This window comes from Muscardinus avellanarius (assembly GCF_963383645.1).
Source record: "Muscardinus avellanarius genome assembly, chromosome: 21".
Taxonomy (NCBI): domain Eukaryota; kingdom Metazoa; phylum Chordata; class Mammalia; order Rodentia; family Gliridae; genus Muscardinus; species Muscardinus avellanarius.
Window position 1 is genome coordinate 1,858,090 of NC_137807.1, and position 25,590 is coordinate 1,883,679.

At 45.7% G+C, this 25,590-nt stretch overlaps 1 protein-coding gene across 1 annotated transcript in view; it reads left to right on the top strand.

Moving 5' to 3' along the window:
* KNTC1 (kinetochore associated 1) overlaps positions 1 to 25,590 on the top strand; it is a gene marked incomplete at both ends in the record, with an annotated part of 76,477 nt that overhangs the window by 21,858 nt on the left and 29,029 nt on the right. The window contains 18 exons of the mRNA XM_080717592.1: positions 697 to 816; positions 938 to 1,081; positions 3,916 to 4,014; positions 5,941 to 6,044; positions 7,540 to 7,639; positions 8,006 to 8,140; positions 8,483 to 8,602; positions 11,224 to 11,296; positions 12,714 to 12,781; positions 13,844 to 14,124; positions 15,023 to 15,195; positions 15,907 to 16,004; positions 17,953 to 18,091; positions 18,949 to 19,005; positions 19,491 to 19,654; positions 22,243 to 22,347; positions 24,184 to 24,312; positions 25,007 to 25,123. Of these exons, the coding sequence (XP_080573718.1) occupies positions 697 to 816; positions 938 to 1,081; positions 3,916 to 4,014; positions 5,941 to 6,044; positions 7,540 to 7,639; positions 8,006 to 8,140; positions 8,483 to 8,602; positions 11,224 to 11,296; positions 12,714 to 12,781; positions 13,844 to 14,124; positions 15,023 to 15,195; positions 15,907 to 16,004; positions 17,953 to 18,091; positions 18,949 to 19,005; positions 19,491 to 19,654; positions 22,243 to 22,347; positions 24,184 to 24,312; positions 25,007 to 25,123 (2,226 nt within the window). The remainder of the gene's footprint in view (positions 1 to 696; positions 817 to 937; positions 1,082 to 3,915; positions 4,015 to 5,940; positions 6,045 to 7,539; positions 7,640 to 8,005; positions 8,141 to 8,482; positions 8,603 to 11,223; positions 11,297 to 12,713; positions 12,782 to 13,843; positions 14,125 to 15,022; positions 15,196 to 15,906; positions 16,005 to 17,952; positions 18,092 to 18,948; positions 19,006 to 19,490; positions 19,655 to 22,242; positions 22,348 to 24,183; positions 24,313 to 25,006; positions 25,124 to 25,590) is intronic.

Below are 25,590 nucleotides of genomic sequence, written 5' to 3' on the forward strand. Positions count from 1 at the left end.
GGGGCTGAAACAAGAGGTTCATAGCCAGCCTCAGCTACTTAGGCCCTCTGCAACTTAGTGAGACCCTGACTTTAAAAAAAAAAACAAAAAAAAAAAAAACCACACAATAAAAAATAGAAATATTGCAAAAAAAAAAAAAAAACTATTATAAGCTTTATCTTGTCAAGACCTGTATAAATATGTGGGACATTGAAGACTTTCTAAATTATATCTGTGTACCAGCTTTATTTGGGTTCTGCAAAAAAAAGTAAATAAAAACATTGTGCTCATATTTTTCTATTTCTTTTTAAAGAAAGAAAATTTTCAGATTCTGATTTATATTAACTTGTACTAGTTAAATTTAGTTAAAATCCTACAAAATTTAATAATTATTTTTTGAGGTACTGGGGATAGAACTCAGAGGCGTAAGACCTTTGAGCTACATCCCCAGCCCTATTTTTTATTCATTATTTTGAAACAGGGTCCCACTGAGTAGCAATGGGCATCACTAAGTAGCTGAGGCTGTCCTCGAACTGCGATCCCCCGGTCTCAGCCTCTCATATGCTGGGATTACAAGCGTGCGCCACCACGCCATACAAAATTTAAAACATAAGTTGCTTGTGTCCTCTTTTATCCATAATTGTAGTCATTTGTTATTTTCTTTGAAATAAGTGTGTCAGTTTCCCCCTTAGACATGATTTTATGCTTGTGTTTTAGAAGGATTATCAGAACACAGAGGAAGTGTGTCAGTTACGGACTTTGGTGCACAATTTGAGAGAGTTGACCACCTTACGCCGGAAGTACAACTGCAGGCTGGCCCTCTCTGATTTTGAGAAGGTGAAGTCCAGGCTGGCCTGCCTTGTCCCGTTTACTGTATTATCGCAGTCCTTATTCTGTTTGTCGTATCCAGTTACCGCTAGCGTCTGCACTCACGCCATGTTTCTCGTTCCTCATCCAGGAAAATACAACCACCATCGTGTTCCGGATGTTCGATAGAGTGCTGGCCCCAGAGCTTGTTCCCTCTGTCCTGGAGAAGTGTATAAGAGTTTACATGAGGGAGCACGCTTTGCAAGAGGAGGAGCTGCTCTTGTTGTACATAGAGGTAGCACCGCCTTCAGATCCAGTCTTGATCCTGGGGTCCAGGCAGCGTATCATTTTATCAAATGTTAGCTTTTTTTTTTCCCCCTTTGGTACTAAGGATTGAACTCAAGGGCGTTCTACCTCCGATCTGTACCTCTAGCCCTATTTTTATTTTTATTTTTATTTGGAAACACAGTCTCTCTAGTTCGCTGAGAGTCTCACTGCTTGCTGAGGCTGGCCTCGAACCTGTCATTCCCTCTCTCAGTCTCCCGAGTACTGGGATTACAAGAGTGTGCCTCCACACCCAGCTGGATGTTTAGCTTTTTAAGGAAGGTCATGCTTTACCTTTGAGACTTAACGTAGCATTTGTATTGGTTAAGAATATGAGAACTAGCCGGGCGTGGTGGCGCACGCTTGTCATCCCCGCGCTTGGGAGGCGGAGACAGGAGGATCGCGCAGGTTCGAAGCCAGCCGTGCTGGCGTAAGAGACCCTGTTTCAAAAAATATATAAAATAGGTCTGGGAGTGTAGCCCGGAGGAAGAAGGGCTTCCAGGAACCCCAGTACCACCAAAAAAAAAAAAAAAAAAAAAAAAAAAAGAATATGAGAACTGGGCGTGGTGGTACACGTGCTTATAATCCCAGTACTTGTGAGGTTGAGGCAGGAGGGTTGCAGGTTTACAGCTAGCCTCAGCAATTTTAATGAGACCCTTAACAACTTAGCCAGACCCTGCTTCCAAATAAAAAAATAAATGAGGGCTGAGGGTGTAGCGCTTAGAGATAGAATGTCCCCGGGTTCAATCCCCAGCACCAACAAAAAAGAATATGAATTAGTTCTGCTACTCACTGATCGAAGACTCTGAGCAAAAGGAACAATAGAAAATGGCCACAGTGCCTCAGTCCCAGTTGCTGGGGAGGATCGCTGTGTCCATACATTCAGGACTGTCCTCTGTAACACAGGGCGATCCCACCAAACAAAAACCACAGCTGAGCACGGTGCTGCACGACGGTAATTCCAGGATTTGGGAGGCTGAGATAGTTGGGTTGGAGGTTCAAGGACAGCCTCAGCTACTTAGTGAGGCCCTCTGCAACTCAGTGAGACCCTGTTTCAAAATAAGAATAAAAAATAAGTCTGGAGGCATAGCTTAGAGGTAGAATGCCTCGGGGTTCAATCCCCAAAACCATAAAAAAATACTAACAATAAAAGAATATATGTATATATATATTTTTTTGCTTTTTTTTTTTTTTGTGGCACCAGAGATTGAACCCAGGATCATTCTACCTCTGAGCTACAGTCCCAGCCCTGCTTTATTTTTATTTTATTATCACTAGGTTCATGATAGTCTTATAATTTACTGAGGCTGTCCTGGAACCAGCAATTCTCCTGTCTCACCCTCCCAAGTACTGGGATTACAAGTGTGCGACACCACGCCCAGCATAATCAAAGAATAAAATAGGGCTGAGGGTGTAGCTCAGAGGTAGAATGCCCCTGGGTTCCATCCCCAGTACCACAAAACACACACACACAGCAAATAATAGGACAATAGGATTTTCTCTAAAGACTGTTTTAAGATAATAGGAGGATAAGCTCAATAAATAATAGCTTTTTTTTTTTTTTCATGTAGGCTCTGGGGATGGAACACAGAGCCTCATGCGTGCCAAGCATGTGCTCACCCCTCACACCCCTAGTCTTGCAACTTTACATTTACTTATTTATTTATTTATTGCAGTACTGGGGATGGAACCCAAGGTTATTCTACTTCTGAGCTACACCCCCAGCCCTATTTTTTAGTTTATTCTTTATTTTCAAACAGTCTCACTGAGTTACAGAGGGTCTCGCTAAGTAGCTGAGGCTCACTGGGAACCCCTTCCTCCTGTCCCAGCCTCCCGAATGCTGGGATTACAAGCGTGCACCACCGCGCCCAGCTGCTACTTTGTTTTTTTAGACATTGGTATGGTATAATAATCTGATTTGTAGATCCCTCAAAGTTTTCTCTTTTTTATTTTTTTATAGGTCTGGGGATGGAACCCAGGGGCATCCTACCTCTGAGCCACACACCCCCCACCCTATTTTTTATTCTTTATTTTGAAACAGGGTCTCACTAAGTTATAGAGGGGCTCACTAAGTAGCTGAGGCTGTCGGCGAACCACAATCCTCCTGTCTCAGCCTCCCGAATGCTGGGATTAAAAGCGTGCCCACAGCCAGGCGTGGTGGGCACGCTTGTAATCCCCGCGCTTGGGAGGCAGAGACAGGAGGATCGCACAGGTTTGAAGCCAGCCAAGCGCGCTGGCTTAGGAGACCCTGTTTCCAAATAAAAATGTAAAAAAGGTCTGGGAGTATAGTAGCCTGGAGGTAGAAGGGCTTCCAGGAACCCCATTACCACAAAAAAAAAAAAAAAAAGCGTGCCCACCACCTCCGCCTCGAATGTCTTCTTCTCCTTCCTCCTCCTCCTCCTCCTCCTCCTCCTCCTCCTCCTGTTCTTCTTCTTCTTCTTTTTCTTTTTTTGCGGGTCTGGGGATGGAATCCAGGGACATTTTACCTCCAAGGTACACCCCCTGTCCTATTTTTTATTCTTTATTTTGAAACATGATCTCACTGAGTTGCAGAGGGCCTCACTAAGTAACTGAGGCTATCCGCGAACCACAATCCTCCAGTCTCAGCCTCCCAAATGCTGGGATGACAAGCGTGCACCACTCCTGGCTGGTTTTCTTGATACATACAAAGTTGCTGAGGCTGGCCTCCAACCTGCCACCGTCCTGTCTCAGTCTCCCAAGTCCTGGGATTACAGATGTGCACCAGCACACCTGGCAGAGAGTGTCTGATTTTTGGAAGCCATGACTGTGTTCTTTCCATTTTAGGATTTACTGGAAAGATGTAGCTCCAAGTCCACGTCGCTCTTCGATACAGCGTGGGAGGCCAAGGCCATGGCGGTGATCGGATGCTTATCCGACACAGACGTGAGTCAGCGGTGACCAACGGACTTCGCTTTTGGGCGCGTTGGCGCTCAAAGCTGGCTTTTGCCTTTTCTGATGGGAAAAGTGATACATCTTTGTTAAGAATTTGTGCCGGGCGTGGTGGCGCACGCTTGTCATCCCCGCGCTTGGGAGACAGAGACAGGAGGATCGCGCTGGTTCGGAGCCAGCCTTGCTGGCTTAGAGACCCTATTTCCACATTAAAAAAAAGTTAAAAATATAGGTTTGGCAGTGTATCCCGGAGGTAGAAGGGCTTCCAGGAACCCCAGTACCACCAAAAAAAAAAAAAAAAAAAAGAATTTGTGTAGTGTCATCTGGGCATGGTGGCACACACCTGTCACCCCAGTACTTGGGTGGCTGAAACAGAAGGATCACAGGTTCGAGGACAGCCTCAGCAAGGTGTGAGACTCTCATCAACCTAGGGAGACCTTGTTTCCAGATAAGAAATAAAATCGGGCTGAAGGTGTAACACTAAGGTAGAATATTCGTCTCTGAGTTCCATCCCCAGTGTCACAAAAAAAAAAAAAAAAGAATTTGTGGATAAAGGAATGAAAACCACTCACAATTCAATTATCTTTAATTATGGAAAATAAAAATTGAAAATTCTCTCATTCCCACCTCCAGGAGAAGGAGAAATGCTATGGACAATCAGAGGTATATCTCTCTGGAGTTTCTAGGAATAATCAAATATGAAGAAAATTTTTTTTGTGTGGTGCTAGGGGATGGAACCCAGGGGCCTTCTACTTCCAAGCTGCACCCCCAGCCCTATTTTTTATTCTTTATTTTGAAACAGAGTCTCACTGAGTTGCAGAGGGCCTCACTAAGTAGCTGAGGCTATCTGCGAACCACGATCCTCCTGTCTCAGCCTCCCAAATGCTGGGATTACAAGCATGTGCCACCACACCCCGCTTATGAAGGCTTTTTTTTTTTTTTTAAATTGGTGCATTGTAGTCATATATCAATTGGAGTACAAGACTTGAGAGGATATACAAGCACACATCATCCAATTAGCCCTCCTCCAGCCCCCATTCCATTCCCTCCCCCTCCCTCCATCCCAAGCTTCTTTGGTGATTTACTTTGATACATTTGTTTATGCACCTCCTGCGTTTTAAAGAGGCTCCGTCCTCCAGCATTACATACCCTCTGATTGGTCACATTAGTTTTTTTTTTTTAACATGCTATACTATGCCTTTATTTTGAGTTCCCACAATACGTACAAAATAATGAAAATTGTTTTATTCTTTTTTTTGGGGGGGGTGGTGATACTGGGGTTCCTGGAAGCCCTTCTACCTCCGGGCTACACTCCCAGACCTATTTTATACTTTTTATTTGGAAACAGAGTCTCTTAAGCCAGCAAGGCTGGCTTCAAACCTGTGCGATCCTCCTGTCTCCACCTCCCAAGCGCAGGGATTACAAGTGTGCCACCACACCTGGCTTCATTTTTTTTTTTTTTTTTTTTTTTTTGGTGGCATCGAGGATTCAACCCAGGGGCATTCTACCTCTGAGCCACACCCCCAGCCCTATTTTATTTTTATTTGGAAACAGGGTCTCACTAGGTAATGAGAGTCTCACTATTTTGCCGAGACTGTCCTCGAACCACAGTCCTCCCGTCTCAGCCTCCCAGGTACTGGAATCGCAAGTGCACGCCCCCAGGCCTGGCTCAAAAACTTTTTAAACACAGGCACTGCAGAGGCACTAGAAAGGCACAGCCCTCAGAAAACTCTTTTCTGATTTTTCCTAAGTAAGATTTCTCCTTATGTGGGGAAATTGAAAGAAATATGTTCTTTTACAGTAGTCAAAGGTGGAAAATTCTCAAACTGCCATGTGTTTGATATATTCAGTGCCATTTATTCGGGGGCATCCTTTGGAGGGCAGCTCACTGTCCCTGTCTCTGTCTCTGTCTCTCTGCAGCTCATATTCGATGCAGTGCTTAAGATAATGTACGCAGCCGTGGTTCCCTGGAGCGCAGCTGTGGAGCATCTGGTTAAACAACACCTGGAAATGGACCATCCCAAGTAAGACCGCATCCCACCAGACAGCACACTTGGGCCCTGAATGAAACTCAGATTTTGAGCCAGGTGTCACGGCACATGCCTCTAATCGCAGTACTTGGGAGGCTGAGACCGGAGGATCAGAGGTTCACAGGCAGCTTCCGCAAATGTGTAAGGCTCTCCAGAACTTAGTGAGACCCTGTTTCAAAATAAAAAAAATAGAAGCCAGCCATGGTGGTATGAGCTTATAATTCCAGTACTTGGGAGGCTGAGACAGGAGGATCACAGGTGTGTGGCCAGCCTCAGATACGTACTAAGGCCCTCTGCAACTTAGTGAGACCCTGTATCAAAATAAAAAATAGAACTGGGGGAATGGAACTCAGAGGTAGAATGCCCTGGATTCCATCCCCAGTACCACACACACACACACACAAAAAAAAAAAAAAAAATAGGGCTGTGAATGTAGCTCAGGGGTAGAATGCCTCTGGGTTCCATCCCCAGTACTACACACACACACACACACACACACACACACACACACACAGATATTTGGACATTCAGTTATGTGTTTTATTTATTATACCCCATAATATTGTTTTTTTGGTTTGTTTTGTTTTTGGTGGTACTAGGGATGGAATCCAGGGGCCTTCTACCTCCAGGCAATACTTCCAGACCTATTTTATATTTTATTTGGAAACAGGGTCTCTTAAGCAAGCTGAGGCTGGCTTTGAACCTGCACAATCCTCCTCCAGTCTCAGCCTCCCAAGCGCGGGGATTAGGGATTACAAGCGTGCGCCACCATGACCAGCTATACCCCCATAATATTTTATAAAAAAGATAATCCATGTAGGATATGGTGGTGCAGACCTGTAATCCCAGTATCTGAGAGGCTGAGCCAAGGGGATCACAAGTTCGAGGACAGCCTCAACAACTTAGACCATGTTGTTGGTTGGTTGGTTGGTTGGTACTGGGGGTGGAACCCAGAGGCTTCCTACCTCCGGGCTATATTCCCAGACCTATTTTATATTTTATTTGTTCTTTTGGTTTTTTGTTTTGTTTTGTTTTGTTTTTTGGTGGCACTGGGGTTCCTGGAAGCCCTTCTATATCCGGGTTACACTCCCAGACCTATTTTTATTTTTGGAAACAGGGTCTCTTAAGCCAGCGAGACTGGCTTCGAACCTGCACGATCCTCCTGTCTCCGCCTCCCAAGTGCGGGGATGACAAGCGTGAGCCACCACGCCCGGCTGTATTTTATTTGGAAACAGGGTCTTACTAAGTTGCTGAGAGCCTCACTAAGTAGCTGAGGCTGGCTTCGAACCTGTGTAATCCTCCTGTCTCCGCCTCCCAAGTGCGGGGATTATAAGCGTGCGCCACCACACCCGGCAAGACCATGTTTGAAATAAAAACTAAAATAGGGCTGGGGATCTAGCTTGAAGGTAAAAATACCCCTGAGTACAATCCCCAGTACCAAAAAAGAAAAAAAGACAATCCATGTTCATGCCGATACATTTCCTTTTAGAGTTAAGTTACTACAAGAAAGTTACAAACTAATGGAGATGAAAAAGCTTTTACGAGGCTACGGAATAAGAGAGGTGAATCTCTTAAACAACGAGATAATGGTGAGTTCATTAGCTGAAGACTCTCTTTCCCCCTTTCTGTTTCTAAGGCAACCTGGGAAGTTTCTGAAGGATTCCGTGTTTTACGTGGTTAACAGAACTAGACTCCCCACTCCTTTTTTGTTGGATTCAGTGTGAATAGGGCGTGCAGTTGTTTCTGAGAGTGTTGAGGGCAAAAGGTAGTAAGTTAAGCTCAAAGCGAAAGAAGACAGGGCTGGCTCAGCATTCAGTGTGGATTGCGTTTGTGTTCCATTCCGTTTATCTTTTGGTTTTGCTGCGTTAATTTCGTGGCTGATTTGCAAACCTCGTGAGCAAATAGTTCCTAGCTGTGTAAGTTTTAAAATAACAAGGTGCTTGTCTCTGATTCAGAGGGTGGTGAGGTACATTCTCAAGCAGGACGTGCCATCGTCTTTAGAAGATGCCTTAAAGGTGGCCCGGTGGTACAGGCTGTCTGAGGATGAGATCTACAGCCTGAGAATTATTGACCTGATTGACAGAGAACAGGTATGAGTTTTAGGTTGTTTCTTAGGGTCTCTCTGGTAACTTAATCCTTGGCCGGGAACTTGCCGTTCTTCTGCCTCGGCCCCCTGAACAGGCTTCTGCCAACGTGCCTGACAATTTTCAGATTTCTTTTTTGGGGGAGTGGGTACTAGGGATTGAATCCAGAGGCATTCTGTGTCCGAGCCCCAGCCCTATTTTATTCTTTTATTTGAAAACAGGGCGTCACTAAGTAGCTGGTGCTGGCCGCGAGCCTGCGCTCCTCCTGTCTCGGCCTCGCTAGTACTGGGATCACGGGCTGCACCACTGCGCCCGGCTTAGTTTTTTCTCTTCTGACGTGGCGCGTAGGGTGAAGACTGTCAGCTTCTCTTGCGGTCTCTGCCTCCTGCCGAAGCTGAGAAAACTGCAGAAAGAGTTGTCATCTGGGCCCGACTGGCATTACAAGAAGAACCGCAGAATTCTAAGGAGGTGGGACTTTTACTCAATAAAACATAAATAAAACCAGTGCTTCAGCCGGGCGTGGCAGTGCACGCTTGTAATCCCCGCGCTTGGGAGGCGGAGACAGGAGGATCGCGCAGGTTCGAAGCCAGCCGCGCGCGCTGGCTTAGGAAACCCTGTTTCCAAAAATGAAAATGTAAAAATAGGTCTGGGAGTGTAGCCCGGAGGTAGAAGGGCTTCCAGGAACCCCAGTACCACCAAAAAAAAAAAAACAAACAAACAAACCAGTGCTTCTGAATAGTAATGAAACTGACAGAAAAGACACACTCACAAACCTGAAGATTTTTCCTTCTGACTGCTTCCTGTGCAAATTTGTTCCATATTAAAAAACCAGATATGGCCGGGCGTGGTGGCGCACGCTTGTAATCCCCGCGCTTGGGAGGCTGAGACAGGAGGATCGCATGGGTTCGAAGCCAGCCTCAGCTACTGAGTGAGGCTCTCAGCAACTTAGTGAGACCCTGTTTCCAAATTTAAAAAAAAAAAAAAAAAAAGGTCTGGGAGTATAGCCTCTGGGTTCCACCCCCAGGACCTCAAAAAACCAGATATGCCTACTTGGGAGCAATTGATTTAGACTAGACAGAATAACCCAGGATCTTTGAATTAGGAGGATTGAAGTAGGGGTTTTTGTAACGCCTTCTAATGTAAACAATATTTTGTGTTGTTTAGGGCATAGTCTTTACTATCAAATGGTAATGTCGTCTGCATACCAATGAAAGTCTAATTAACATAGCATTGAAAGAAATTATTTCACAAAACCAGGAGCCTACTTGTAGTCCCAAATACTTGGGATTACGAGTGTGGGCTACCATGCCCAGCTCATTGCAATCATTGTTAACCCTTAAGGGAGTGAGCTTTGTTTTGTTTCTTAAAATCTAATGTTTATTGTCGGGCGTGGTGGTACACACTTGTAATCTCAGCTTTTGGGAGGCTGAGACGGGAGGATTGTGGTTTGAGGACAGCCTCAGCCACTTCTTAGTTGAGGCCCTTTGCAACTCAGTGAGACCCTGTTTCAAAATAAAGAATATAAAAGCCAGTCATGGTGGCACATGCTTATAATCCCAGCGCTTAGGAGGCTGAGACAAGAGGATTACATAGGTTCGAAGCCAGCCTCGACTACTGAGTGAGACCCTGTTTCCAAATAAAGCACAAAAAAGGTCTGGGAGTGTAGCCCAGAGATAGAAAAGCCCCTGGATTCTCCCACATACCTCCCCGCCCCGTACCACACACACAAAAAAGGAATAAAAAATAGGGCTGGGGTATGCCCCTAGGTTCCATCCTCGGTACCACAAAATAAATAAATAAATAAATAATCTAATGTTTGTTATGCTCTCATTAAGCAGTAGATTTTATTTTTTTTATTTTTTTTTTTTTTTGTGGGTTTGGGGATGGAATCCAGGCGCATTTGCCCTCTGAGCTATACCCCCTGCCCTATATATTTTTTTATTATTCTTTATTTTGAAACAGGGTCTCACTGAGTTGCAGAGGGCCTCACTAAGGAGCTGAGGCTGGCCGCGAACCGCGATCCTCCTGTCTCAGCCTCCCGAATGCTGGGATTACAAGCGAGCGCCGCCACGCCCGGCTTAATCGATAGATATTAGATTAAATATTTTAATAAATTACCCACTTCGGCCGGGCGTGGTGGCGCACGCTTGTAATCCCCGCGCTTGGGAGGCGGAGACAGGAGGATCGCGCAGGTTCGAAGCCAGCGCGCTGGCGTAAGAGACCCTGTTTCAAAAATATAAAATAGGTCTGGGAGTGTAGCCCGGAGGAAGGAGGGCTTCCAGGAACCCCAGTACCACCAAAAAAAAAAAAAAAAAAAAAAAAAAAATAAATTACCCACTTCGTTGTGAACTAGGTCCTCTTATTAACTCTTTATAGATTAAGTTCAGAAACTAAAATGTTAATATATATGACTCTCCTGAGAGTTAGGAAGTGTCAGCGCCTTAACTCAAACTCCGATTCCACCATCTGTATGTTTGGGTTTTTGTTGTTGTTGTGGTACTGGGGATTGAGCCCAGGAGCTTCTATCTCTGAGCTACACCCCTAGCCCTATTTTATTTTTTTATTTTGAAACAGGGTCCTGCCAAATTACTGCAGGTCTCACTAAGTTGACGAGGCTGGACTCAAACCTCTCATACTCCTGTGTCAGCCTCCCAAGTAGTGCCATTTGAGATGTGGCCACTATGCCCAGGTGCCCAGATGTTGGTTACTGTTTTATTTTTCAGTGCTGGGGATGGAACCCCATGCTGGGTAAGTGCTGTACCACTAAGCCCTATCCCCAGCCCATATATATATATTTTTTTTTTGGTGGTACTATGAACTGAACCCAGGGTCCTTCTATCTCCAAGCTACTCCTGCAGCCCGGTTTTATTTTTTTGTATCAAAACAGTCTCTAAAAAGAGTCTCGCAAAGTTGCTGAGGCTAGCCTTGAACCTGCGATCCTCCTGTCTCAGTTTCCAAAGTACTAGGATTTCAGGTGTGCACCACCACGCCCGGCACAACCATGGTTTCTGTGTATTTGTTTGTATGCGTATTTCTGTGTTGGTCCATGAAGGAAGCAGATTTTATTTTGTATCTTCTTTTTGTTTTAGGACAAGGCCTGGAGACTGTCGGTGGCGAAGACGTCAGTGGACATTCTTAAGATTCTGCGTGACATTCGCCACGGTAGCCCCCACCTCCGCCCCGTCCTGGTGCTGTCCCCAGGCTCTTCCTGGCCCTGTGGGACCATCAACCACAACTCTCCTCACTCCGTTTTCCTGGCTCTGCTTCTTCATTGATCTTCCTTATTTTTCTGCAGGAAAACTCTTTCTTGCCTTATTTTTATTATCAAGAGTGCGTAAACAGAAGTGTGTAAAATCACCTTACGTGTTTCTATGCTTCAGAAAGCTATTCCATACTGACTAGGTTTCTTTAGGACCTTGCGCTTACTGCTTACCCTTTTCCTATCGCTGTTGGTTATAATCAGGGGACATGCTCTTTTAATACTGAACCCTTAGGCTTTAGAAAGTAACTCTTTTAAGCCAGGCATAGTGGCGCACGCTTGTAATCTCCGTATTTGGGAGGCTGAGACAGGAGGGTCAAAGTTTGCGGACAGCCTCAGCTACTACTTAGTGAGGCCCTTTGCAACTCGGTGAGATTCTGTTTCAAATTAAAGAATAAAAAATAGGGCTGGGTGTGTAGCTCAGAGGTAGAATGCCCCTGGGTTCCATCCCCAGCACCGATTAAAAAAAAAAAAAAAAAAAAAAAAAGTAACTCTTTTAGCTGGACCTGGTGGCTCACAATTGTAATCCCTGTACTTGTGAGGCTGAAACAGGAGGATTGCAGGGTCGAAGCCAGCCTCGGCAACTTAATGAGGCCCTGTTTCAACATAAAAAATAAAAAGGAATGTAGCTCAGAAAAATAAAAAGGTGGGTAGTTCAGAAAATGCCCCTGGGTTCAGTCCACAGACATGCACACCCACTCCCCCCAACAGGGAACTTTGTGTGTGTGTCACTGGGGATGGAACCCAGGGCCATTCTGCCTTAGTGAAGCCTTTCGCAACTTAGTGAGACACTGTTTGAAAATGAAAGGATAAATAGGGCTGGGGTTGTAGCTTGGAGGTAGAATGCCCCTGGGTTTCATCCTCAGTACCGCAAAAAACATAAATAAGTAAAATAAGAAATAAAATAGGGCTGGGGTTGTAGTTCAGAGGTAAAATGCCCTTGGGCTCAATCCCCAGTACCACAAAACAAAAGAATGGAGGTTCACGCGGCTCACATGCTGGTGGCTGAGAAGCCTCCAGATGTGGCTCTGGCATCTGCCCGGCGTCTGGACTTCTTGGTGCATCCTAACCAGAGGAAGGGCATCACACGGCCAAGGCCAAGCAAGTGCTGGAGAGATCGCTGTTATAACCAAGCCACTCCTGCAGTAACCCGTGAACCCACGAACACCTGCACCCATTCCCGTGGCCTCACGACCCAGTCACCTCGCCAAGGCCCCGCCTCCTGACACCGTCAGCGTACCCCGAAACCCAGCTGCGCATTCGAGCCACGGCGGGTGGCCATTTGTATGTCTGCTGTAACTTGTGAAAATTTAATTACAGACAATCTGCAGAAGAAGGATGAATGCGAAGAAACGTTGAAACTGTTCAGAGTGGTCGCTAGCTTACAGGTAAAGATGCTGAGCTGTCCCGAGAGTTATCAGTCAACCCGTCCACCTATCCAGCATAAACACGTTTCAGATTTCCCACTCTTGGCAGGCACGGTGGCACACGCCTGTCATCCCAGCACTTGGGAGGCTAAGAAAGGAGGATCACAGGTTCGAGGAAGGCCTCAGCAAGTAGTGAGACTCTCGTCAGTCTACTGAGACCCTGTTTCAAAATAAAAATAAAATAGAGTTAGGCATGGTGGCACATGCCTATAATCCTAGTACTTGGGAGGCTGACACAGGAAGATCGCAGCTTCGAGGACAGCGTCAACAAGTAGTGAGACTCTCATCAAACTAGTGAGATCCTGTTTCAAAATAAGAAATAAAGTAGGGATGGGGTGTAGCTCAGAGGTAGAATGCCCCTTGGTTCAATCCCTAGTATAGCAAAAAAAAAAAAAAAAATTTGCCCTATCTTTTAGAGACTTTCCATAATATTTATCTTTGTCTTTCAACAATTTTACTGAGATATAATTCACATACCATATAGTTCATCCACTTAAAGTGTGTTATTCAAGGATTTGGGGTATGTTGCATAATTAATTTTTCAAGTTTTCAAGACCCTCCGCATCTTAGTGAGACTCTGTTCCAAAATAAAAGAATAAGCCAGGTGTGCTGGTGCGCGCTTGTCATCCCAGCGCTTGGGAGGCTGAGACAGGAGGATCGCTGTTCACAGCCAGCCTCAGCTACTTAATGAGGCCCTCTGCAACGTAGTGAGACCCTGTTTCAAAGTAAAGAATAAAAATAGGGCGGAGCGTGTAGCTTAGAGGTAAAACACCCCTGGATTCCTTCCCCAGTTCTGGGAGTGTAGCCCAGAGGTAGAATGGTTTCCAAGAACCCCAGTACCACAAAAAAAAAAAAAATAGGGCTAGGGGTATAGCTTGGAGGTGGACGCCCCCTGGGTTCCATCCCCAGTACCAAACATAAATAAAAGGGAGGGAGAGAGAGGTGGGGGGGAGGGAAGCACTGCTTTTAAATGCTGGAAAGGTTAAGCGTTCCTGGGACCTGTCCCGCATACCTTTGCTGCAGGAGCACTTCGAGGTCTTCCTTCCGTTTGAAGATTACAATGACAGCACCCTGGTGGCCGATCTCCGTGAACAGTACATTAAAATGCACGAAGTAGAGCAGGCGGAGCACCGAGCCCGGAGCGCCCCGGGGCCCTTGGCGGCGGACGGCATGAGCCCCGGCACCACATCGAAGCTGCACCGGCAGGCGCTGGCCCTGCAGGTGTCCACGCAGGAGCTGGAGGCAGAGCTGGCCCTGAGAGCCCTAAAGAACGGAAGCGTCGGGACCACGCTGAGCAAGTGCAGGTGACGCTGGGGCCCTGGCTGGCCTCACTTGTCCCAGAGCAACATTTGCTTTGTTTCCTTTTTTTAATGATGAGTGCAGGGCCAGCAATACTTTCTTTTGTTGTGGTTTCTCTCTCTCTGAAATTTCATTTTGGGCCTTTGGGTCAAAAAAGAATAGCACAGAAGGAAAGTAATAAAGCCTGCTAGCCAGGCGTGGTGGCCCAAACTGTTATTCCAGTACTGGGGAGGCTGAGACAGGAGGATGGCAGGTTCCAGGCTAGCCTCAGCTGCTTTACTGAGACTCTTCACAACTTAGTGAGACCCTGTTTCACCAGGTAAAAAATAGAGCCGGGCGTGGTGGCACATGCTTGTAATCCCAGCATTCAGGAGGCTGAGACAGAAGGATCGCAGTTCACAGACAGCCTCAGCTCTTTAGTGAGGTCCTTTGCAACTCAGTGAGACCCTGTTTCAAAATAATAAATAAAAAATAGGGCAGGGGGTATAGCTCAGAGGTAGAATGCCCCTTGGTTCCATCCCCAGACCCGCAAAAAAAAAAAAAGTAAAAAATAAAATAGGCTGACAGTGTATCTGGTAGAATGTCGCCGGGTTTAATCCCAGTACCAAAAAAATAAATAAAAGCAAAAAACATTTGCCCCCCACCCCTTGTGGCACTGGGGATTGAATCCAGAGGTACTCAACCTCCGAACTATACCCCTAACCCAATTTTTGTTCTTTATATTGAAACAGGGTCTTACTAAGTTACTGAGGGTCTCACCAAGTGGCTGAGACTGCCTTTGAACTTGGATCCTCCTGTTTCAGCCTCACAAGTCCTGGAATGACAGCTGCGCGCCACCACTCCTGGCTAGATATCTGCTTTTGACTTGCATTTTCTAATCATCCGCCTTCCTCTCCTCCAAAGATACTTGTTTAAGTATCACTGCAACGCGGACACAGGGAAGCTGCTGTTTGGGGTGTGTCAGAAGCTGTGCCACATGTTGGCTAATGATGTCCCGATGGCAGCACCTGCAGGAATCAACCTTCCTTCTGAGATCCACAACCTGGCAAGCCAAGCTGCCACCATCTGCAGTCCAGGTGACAAGATAGGAGAGCCGTTTTAAAATTCTTTGGTGGTCACCCGGGCGCGGTGGGCACGCTTGTCATCCCAGCATTTGGGAGGCTGAGACAGGATCGCAGTTTATGGACAGCCTCAACTACTTAGTGAGGCCTTTTGCAACTCAGTGAGACCCTGTTTCAAAATAAAGAATAAATCCCTGCACTTGGGAGGCGGAGACAGGAGGATCGTGCAGGTTCGAAGCCAGCCTCTCTGGCTTAAGAGAACCTGTTTTAAAATAAAATATAAAATAGGTCTGGGAGTATATCCCAGAGATAGAAGGGTTCCATCCCCAGTACCAGGAAGGAAGGAAGGAAGGACGGACGGACGGACAGATAGGGCTATGGGCATAGCTCGGAGGTACAATGCCCCTGAATTCCATCCCCAGCACCGCCAAAAAAAAAAAAAAAAATTGTTTTCAGCCTGGCTTGGTGGCACACACCTCAGATGCATGTTCTTAGGCTGAGACAGAGGGATCACAGGTAGCCTCCACAGCTTAGCAAGACTGTCAGCAACTTAGCAAGACCCTTTTTCTAAGAAGAAAATAAAAGCAGCTGGGGGTGTCGTTTGGAGGTAGAAATCTGGAGGTTCAATCCCCAGCACCACCAAAAAAAAAAAGAGGGAACCAGATAATTTTGTTACTCTAACGGCATAGACAAGGGCTTGGGTGACTTTTCTCCACTTTCTTTCAGACTTTCTGCTCGATGCATTAGAGCTGTGTAAGTGCACCTTAACAGCCGTGGAGCTATCCAGGCAGTGTCACATGGACGACTGTGCGCTTCTGATGCGAGTACGTCGCTGTGGTTACTTTGTCTTTAACCGAAGCCCCTGCCGGCCGATCTTACGTCACCCGCACGGTTTACAAAACTGCCAAAGCTACCTCTTGTATCTTCTTTCTCTGCACTTGAAAATTGCTACCGATATGAAACCACTTCTCTGCGGTACTGGGGATGGAACTCAGGGGCATTCTATCTCTGAGCAACACCACCAGCCCTGGTTGTTATTCTTTCTTTTGAAACAGGGTCCCAGTAAGTTGTGGGGTTCAATCCCCAGCACCACCAAAAAAAAAAAAAAAAAAAAAAAAGACTAAAACAATAGGACCGGGGTTGTAGCTTGGAGCTAGAATGCCCTTGGGTTTCATCCATAGTACCAAAAAAAAAAAAAGGCTGAAGTATCACTTGGAAGTGGAATGCCCCTGCATTTAATCCCTAGCACCACAAAGGAAAAAAAATCCCCAGTAACAAATAAATAAATGACATTTTTATAAGTCATAGACCAGCCAGGCATGTTGGCGCACACTTATAATCCCAGCCCTTGGGAGGCTGAGACAAGAGGATCGCACAGGTTCAAAACCAGCCTCAGCTACTTAGTGAGGCTCTCCGCAACTTAGTGAGACCCTGTTTCCAAATAAATTACAAAATAGGGCTGTGGGTATAGCCCGGATGTAGAAAGTCCCTGGGTTCCACCCCTCAGTACCACACACAAAAAAAGTCATAGACCAGAAAATAGAGACTTACTCTTGTCTCTCGGTGTCAATATGGGAAATTGGTTTCAGGCCCTCTCACAGGTACCAGTCTGCAGATGCTCAAATCTCATATAAAATTATGCAAGCCGGACTTGGTGGTGCGTCTGTAATCCCAGTACGTGGGAGGCCAAGACAGGAGGACCACAGGTTTGAGACCAGCACACAGCACTATAATAAAACTGTTTCAAAGTTAAGTAAAGAAAATAGGGCTGGGGGCACAACTCAAGGGTAGAACACCCCTGGGTTCAATTTCTATTACCCCCCCAAAAAAAGTATAGTTTTTTTTTTTGGGGGGGGGTCTGGGGATGGAACCCAGGGGCATTCGACCTCCAAGCTCCACCCCCTGCCCTATTTTTATTCTTTATTTTGAAACCGGGTCTCACTGAGTTGCAGAGGGCCTCACTAAGTAGCTGAGGCTGTCCGCGAACCGCAGTCCTCCAGGTTTCAGCCTCCCGAATGCTGGGATGACAAGCGTGCGCCACCACGCCCGGCTAAAAGTACAGTATTTGTATATGACCCACACAGATCCTCTCATATACTTTATATCTATTTTTATTTATTGATACTAGGGATTGAACCCAGAGGCGTTCTACCTCCAAGCTCAACTCCCAGCCCTATTTTATTTTTTATTTGGAAACAGGGTCTTATTAGGTATCTGTGATCCTCCTGTCTTAGCCTTCCAAGTACTGGGATTACAGGCGTGCCTCACTGGGCCCAGCTTTATTCATTCATTCATTCATTCATTCATTCATTCATTTAATGTGGTACTGGGGATTGAACTCAGGGACTTTCTCTCCCCAGGCTACAACCCCAGCCTTATTCTAATTTTTATTTGGAAAAAGTCTCCCTAAGTTGATGGGAGACTCACTAGGTTGCTAAGGCTGGCTCTCTCTCTGTGTGTGTGTGTGTGTGTGTGTGTGTGTGTGTGTGTGTGTGTACACAGGTGCGTGAGCATGCGTTTGGTACTGTGGGTGGAACTTAATAACATTCCTCCCCCGAGCCGCACTCCCAGCCCTCTTATTTTTTAGTTTGAAACAGGATCCCACTAAGTTGCTTGAGGCTGGCTGCGAACCTGGGATCCTCCTGTCTCGGCCTCCCAAGTACGTGGATGGCAGGCCAAGCACCGCAACCGCGCTTCCACGCCCCACAGTGTCTGTGTATTCTTGCGTACACAGTTCTGTCTTCTATCTTTTTTGTCTAATTTGCTATGTGGACTTCTTTCGGGACTCATAAGGATCCGTATGAAGAGTGGTCTTACGGTGACTTCTTCAATGAAGATGGCATTGTCCTCGAGCCCACGACTGTGCTGCCCGTCATTTATGAGCTGATCTCGTTGCTTGTGCCCGTCACAGGTAAATCTCACTTGTGTCATTATTATTTTCTGTTGCTTTTGCTTTATGCAGATTCGAACTAGAGGTTTAGAACTAGAACGACATACAATAATGTGCATGAATCTTACAGGCAGAATTTTGAGCAAAAGGAGCCTGGTACAAAAGAATACATATTCATTGCATGGTTTCGTTTGCATAAAGCATGAAAACAGGCTAAAACTGAGCCAGGCTGTGGGAAGTCAGAGTGGCACTTTCTCATGGCTGCTATATTGCTATATTCAGTTTGTGGCAGCGTATCAAGTTGGATATTTTTGCTTTTTTTTTGTATGTGTATTTTAAGTAGCCGTTTGCTTTAGATCATTTGATAGCATATTTTTGGGGGTGTGTGTATGGTACTCACGGTTGAACCCAAGAGCATTCTACCTCTGAGCTCTGTTTTATTTTTATTTTGAAACAAAGTCTTGCTAGGTTGATGAGTCTCTACTTGCTGAGGCTGTCCTCAAACCTGTGACCCTCCGATCTTAGCCTCCCTAGTACTAGGATTACAGGAGTGTACCTCCATGCCTGACTAGCATAATATTTAAATGTCTGAGTCTAGCTGGGCTTGGTGGTGCATATCTATAATCCCAGTACTTGGGAGGCTAAAACAGAAGGATTGCAGGTACGAGAACAGCCTTAGTAAATACTGAGACTCTCATCAGCCTAGTGAGACCCTGTTTCCAAGAAAATATATATATATATATATATTTACATAGGCTGGAGGTATGGTTTGGAGGTAGAATGCCCCTGGGTTCAATCCCCAGTACCACAAAAATAATCTGAATATATTTGCTTCATACGAGAGTTGTTTTGTGTAATTTAACTTTTTTCTTTTGTAGAAAGAAAAAGATACCCCTTGGATTCTATAAGTTTGCCATATTGCTCCATTAGTAAAGGTATTTGACATCAGAAATACATTTAACATCAGAAATGTATAGCATTGTATTACAGTTTTCTAAATAATTACAGAAATTCCTTGAAATTTAGGACATGAATCTGGATTTACCCTTCACATAATTATTTAAATACTGTTAATCTTGTAGAAAGCCGGGAGATTATATGATTTCGCGGATAGTACTAACATTTATGAATCTGTTCATACATTTTAGTCTTCTCAGTATGCCACCACTAATGATCTGAGCATCTCAATTTTTTTTTTTAAATAGAAAAATAAGTCAAAGTATCTTGTTACTTAGTGGACTTAGTTATTTTTAGGTTTAACTTCAGCCTCATGTTAACGATCTCGGTAACTAGCTTGGAGAACAAGGCCCACGGTTGTTACTTGCGCTGAAGAAGTCAGCTGTCCCTGAGAACAAGTCTCCATGAGATGATCTTTCTCCGTTTCCAAGCTCAGTATCGAAATCCTTGCCTTACTTTGCAGGAGACAACCTCATCTTAGACACCGTGCACTCCATCTCGGCCCTGCTTCAGAACCTTCAGGAATCTAGCCAGTGGGAGCTGGCCCTCAGATTTGTGGTCAGTTCCTTCGGTACCTGTCTCCAGCACTCTGTGTCCAACTTCATGAACGCCAGTCTGAGTGAAAAGGTACGGCGGGCGCTTGGACAGTGGATGAACAGACACAGTGTTGCCGCAGAGGCGCCGGAGGCCCATGTTTTCCTGTTAGGCCCGGTAGCAAGGAAAGAGATCATTTGTCAGAGGGAAAAATGGCTCCCGGCCATCCTCTAAGGTTTGGGTGCCGGGCGTCGTGATGCCCACTTGTAATCTCAGCATTCGGGAGGCTGAGACAGGAAGATCATGGTTCACGGACAGCCTCAGCTACTTAGTAAGGCCCTTTGCAACTCAGTGAGAGCATTTCAAAAAAAAAGAGTAGCCAGGCGTGATGGCAGACACCTGTAATTCCAGCATTTGGGAGGCAGAGACCGGAGGATTGCAGTTCGCAGACAACCTCAGCTACTTAGCGAGGCCCTTCGCAAATAAGACCCTGTTTCAAAATAAAGATTAAAAAAAAAAAAACTAGACCTGGGGGTGCAGCTCAGAGGTAGGATCCCCCTGTTTCCATCCCCAGTACCGCAAATTATAAAAAAAGAATAAAAAATAGGGCTAGGGGTGTAGCTCAGAGGGAGAATGCCCCCTGGGTTCCATCCCCATTACCAGGAGAAAAAAAAATGATTAAAAGGAGAGCTGGGCGTGGTGGCGCACGCTTGTCATCCCAGCATTTGGGAGGCTGAGACCTGAGGATCACGGTTCAAGGACAGCTTCAGCTACTTAGTGAAGTCCTCTGCAACTCAGTGAGACGCTGTTTCCAAATAAAGAATAAAAAATAGGGCTGCGGGTGTAGCTCGGAGGTCAAATGCCTCTGGGTTCCATCCCCAGACCCGCAAAAAAAAAAAAAAAAAAAGATTCATACGCAGGTCAAGGGATTAGCGTACGTTCATTTCCATTCTCTTTTGGATATTTTTGCTACTGGGCATTCTGCCTCTGAGCTATACTTCAAGCCCTATTCTATTAACTAACTTTTTTATTTATTGCAATACTGGTGATTGAACCCAGGGACATTCTACTTCCAAGCTACACCCCATACTCCCAGACCTATGTTATACTTTATTTGGAAACAGGGTCTCACTAAGTTGCTGAGAGCCTCACTCAGTAGCTGAGGCTGGCTTCGAACCTGTGCGATCCTCCTGTCTCAGCCTCCCCAAGCAGTGGGATGACAAGCATGCGCCACCACACCCAGCTTATTATTCTTTATTTTTAAACAGGGTCTCACTAAGTTGCGGAGGACCTCACTAAGTAGCTGAGGCTGGCCTTTAACCTGTAATCCTCCTGTTTCAACCTCCCAAGTACTGGGATTACAGGCATGCACCACCATGCTCGGCTTCTACCTTTTGTGTTTTTGCTACTCAAATTATAATTATTTTCTGAAAGCATCAGAGAGAAGATTCTGTAAGTCAGACCACCCACGGTGACTGGCTTACGAAGCTGGGTCTCAGAGGTCACTGTCTTCATTTTTACTTCTCTGTTGACACGTATTAAATGCCGACTCAGAGCCGGGCATGGTGGCTCTTGCCCCTCATCCCAGTACTTGGGAAGCTAAAACAAGAGGACCGCAGGTTTGAGAACAGCCTCAGTAACTTAGCAAGGCCCTGCTTCAACATAAAAACTCAAAAGGGCTGGAGGTGTAGACTAGAGATAGAAGGCTCATGGGTTCAATCCCGAGTACAAAAACAAATGCTGATTGCCGGGCGTGGTGGCGCACGCTTGTAATCCCCGCACTTGGGAGGCGGAGACAGGAGGATCACGCAGGTTTGAAGCCAGCTGCGTGGGCTGGCTTAGGAGACACTGTTTCCATAGAAAAATGTAAAAATAGGTCTGGGAGTGTAGCCCGGAGGTAGAAGGGCTTCCAGGAACCCCAGTACCACAAAAAAAAAAAAAATGCTGATTATGATTATTATTATTTTAATCAACTTTCCTCAGGTATAGCTTTCAAAATTAAAATTCACATGTTTTAAACTTACCAACCAATGTCTTCAACTTGTTACTAAGATCATGAGGGTGTTCTTTTAAAGTTCCTCCTAAGCCGGGCGTGGTGGCACACGCTTGTAATCCCAGTATTTGGGAGGCTGAGACTATAGGATCGGTTCGCAAACAGCCTCAGGTACTTAGCGAGGCCCTTTGCAACTCTGTGAGACCCTGTTTCAAAATAAAGAATAAAGCCGGGCATGGTGGCGCACGCTTGTAATCCCCGCGCTTGGGAGGCGGAGACAGGAGGATCACGCAGGTTCGAAGCCAGCCACGCTGGCTTAAGAGACCCTGTTTCCAAATAAAAATATAAAATAGGTCTGGGAGTATAGCCCGGTGGTAGAAGGGTGTCCAGGAACCTCAGTACCACAAAAAGAAAGAGAGAGAGAGAGAGTGAATAAAAAATAGAGCTGGGGGTGTAGCTCAGAGGTAGAATGTGCCTGGGTTCCATCCCCCCACTGCAAACTAACTAACTAAAGTTCCTCTTAACTCCTTGTAAGTCTCCACCCCGACTTTGGCTTACTGTCACTGTAGATTAAATGATAAACTTTTTGCACAGAATCATGAATTTTCAAAGTTCCTTAACATTCGAGACACCTTTTAGAATGATGCACGGAAGTGGACCTAAAGATTCTTTTGTTCTTTCCTGGAAGTTACTCGGAGAGACCACGTTGGTCAGTTCAAGGCACGTCATTATGGAACTGAAGGAAAAGTCTGTTATGTTTATCAGGGGAAATGCCACAACTCTGCTGCACAAAGTAAGTCTCGGCTTCACTCGATTTTTACCTGTCTGCCTTTTACCTCTGCCAAGAGTGTGTGTGACTTAGGATGGCGTTCAGCCGCTTCTAACTTCAAGAGCTCGCATTATAGCTAGTAGCTGTTGCCATGTTTTTTTAAAAAATGCTCTACAACAGTGCTCTGAGCATTTATGGAACGATGGCCTTCCTCAGTTTTGTCCCTTGGTTTTAGTTATTTGTTTTAGGGACTAGTGTTCCAGTGATCCTTATTATACTCTATGTCCTAATTTTCCAATCGCCTTTATTTGTTTGTTTATTTTTGCAGAACTGGGGATGGAACCCAGGGGCACTCTACCTCCGAGCCACACCCCCAGCCTTATTCTTTATTCTTTTTTTTTTTTTTTTTTTTTTTGGTGGTACTGGGGTTCCTGGAAGCCCTTCTACCTCCGGGCTACACTCCCAGACCCATTTTTACATTTTTTTAATTTGGAAACAGGGTCTCCTAAGCCAGCGCGCGCGGCTGGCTTCGAACCTGCGTGATCCTCCTGTCTCTGCCTCCCAAGCGCGGGGATGACAAGCGTGCGCCACCACGCCCGGCTTATTCTTTCTTTTGAAACAGGGTCTCACTAAGTTGTGGAGGGCCTCACTACGTAGCTGAGGCTGCTCACAAAGCCACGATCCTCCTGTCTCAGCCTCCCAAGTACTGGGATTACAAGCGTGCGCCCCCACGCCCGGCCAGCCTTTATTTCTAATTGTACTTGTTATGACGGTGCTGGGGATTGAACCCAGAGCCTCGCACATGCTAGACTGTCCACCACAGCTGCACTAGTGTCCCTTGGGGTTTTTGTTTGTTTGGGGACTGGAGCTTGAACTGAGGGCGTTCCACCCCTGAACTACACCCCGAGCCTTTTTTTTATTTTTTATTTTGAAACAGAGGCTCCTAAGTTGCTGAGCTTGCCCTCAAACCTGCCATTCTCCTTTACCAGCCTTCCAGGTACTGGGATGGCATTCATGAGCCACCGCGCCTGGCTTTTTAAAAAAATCTTTATTCTAGCCGGGCGTGGTGGGCACGCTTGTAATCCCCGCGCTTGGGAGGCAGAAACAGGAGGATCGCGCAGGTTCGAAGCCAGCCGTGTGCGCTGGCTTAGGAGACCCTGTTTCCAAATAAAAATATAAAAATAGGTCTGGGAGTGTAGCCCGGAGGTAGAAGGGCTTCCAGGAACCCCAGTACCACAAAAAAATAAAAAATAAATAAAAAAATCTTTATTCTTGTATTTTTTTATTTTTTTAATAGTGGAGATTGAACCTAGGACCGTTCTACCTCTGAGCTATACCCACCCTCTCCCCCCTTTTTTTGGTACTGAGGATTGAACCCAGAGGTGTTCTACCTCCACATTATACCCCTCAGACTACTGATTTTATTTGATTTTATTTATTTATTTATTTTTTTTTTTTTTTTTTTTTTTTTTTTTGCGGGTCTGGGGATGGAACCCAGGGGCATTCGACCTCCGAGCTACACCCCCTGCCCTATTTTTTATTCTTTATTTTGAAACCGGGTCTCACTGAGTTGCAGAGGGCCTCACTAAGTAGCTGAGGCTGTCCGCGAACCACGGTCCTCCAGGTCTCAGCCTCCCGAATGCTGGGATGACAAGCGTGCGCCACCACGCCCGGCTCTGATTTTATTTTTTATTTGGAAACAGTGTCTTGCTAAGTTGCTGAGGCTGGCTTCAAACCTGCAATTCTCTCTCAGCCTCCCAACTACTGGGAGTCTAGTCACGTACCCCGAGACCTGGCCAAGATCCTTGGTTCTGTTCTAAATATGAAGAATTTTCTTCTCTTGTCGCTTCCTTCCTGTAGGTATTTAATTGTCGCCTGGTGGATCTCGATCTAGCCTTGGGCTACTGCACTTTCTTACCTCAAAAAGATGTGTTTGACAACCTTTGGAAGCTCATAGATAAAGCATGGCAGAATTACGACAAAATCCTGGTATGCTCTGAGCTTGCTGCTCGTAAAGATCTGGGAGAAGACACAAAGTTGGCTTTGACAGCGCGCCTTAAATATTTAGCAGAGGAAATGTTTAGCTAGCACACATAGTCTCTGCCAGTTTTCTGTTGACTTCAGCCCAGGCTGGAGGACGGATATAAGTCAGAAGCATCGCTCAGCTCAGAGAATGAAGATGTTTGCTTTTTATTTCTTAAAATCTGTATGCACCTGTGCAGGCTCAGACCTTGTATTTACTTTAGTGTATTTGAAACCCTAGATCCTTGAGCCAACTGTTTGTGTAGGACGAGTTTAAAGGCTGGAAAATTTCTCTTGGAAGTTTTTGTTTAAATTTTGACTTTGGGGGAAGATGGGAGGTTTGCTTGCAGGCTAGCTAAAAATTGGCCTTTTCTTCAGAAGGAAAAGCAGACTAAATTTATGGCATCCTACAAAAGGCTGAATTATCTACATACTGTTTAAGAAGTAAAGGCAGGGTTCAAAGCATCTGTGTCATTATACTTTTCACAAAAAAAGAGTTGATTTGACTTGATTTTCTGTTGGGGGGGCTGCTGGGAACCGAGCCTTGGGCCTCATGCATGCCAGTCACACTTCTAGCCCAAGGTTATGATTTCTGTGCAATTTCACCTAGAGGAACTTACTCTCTTTGCAATAGAATTTTAATCCTATTTTACTTTTGCAGGCAATATCTCTAGTGGGCTCTCGGCTGGCCAACCTCTGCCAGGAAATTGGAACAGAACTTCAGTTTCGCGAGCTCAGCGTTGACGCCCATTGGGGTATTCGCCTTGGTAAACTTGGCGTGAGTATTCCTACTGCCATGTGTCAACCATGGAAACCACCCAACGAGAGGACTGAAGACAAAGATCTCATGGTCCTTCGCTCTGGGGAACAAACATACATGTACAGACTCACGCTTTAGTTATATTAAGCACACAAAGGAAGAAGGACCTTTGACCTCCTTTTTCTTTTTCCTCTATCTTTAAGGATGCCCAGCGTTCTCATTTATAGGTATAGCTCTAGTATCAGTGCTCTTTCAGGCCTAGACTTGAGCTTCAGACTTTTTTCTGCTGCTGTTACTCAGTTAAGATAATATTGTAGTGTAAGCCGGGCATGGTGGCACACGCTTGTCATCCCAGCATTCGGGAGGCTGAGACCAGAGGATCACGGTTCGCAGACAGCCTCACCTACTTAGTGAGGCCCTCTACAACTCAGTGAGACCCGGTTTCAAAACAAAGAAAAAAAAAATAGGGCAGGGGCTGTAGCTCA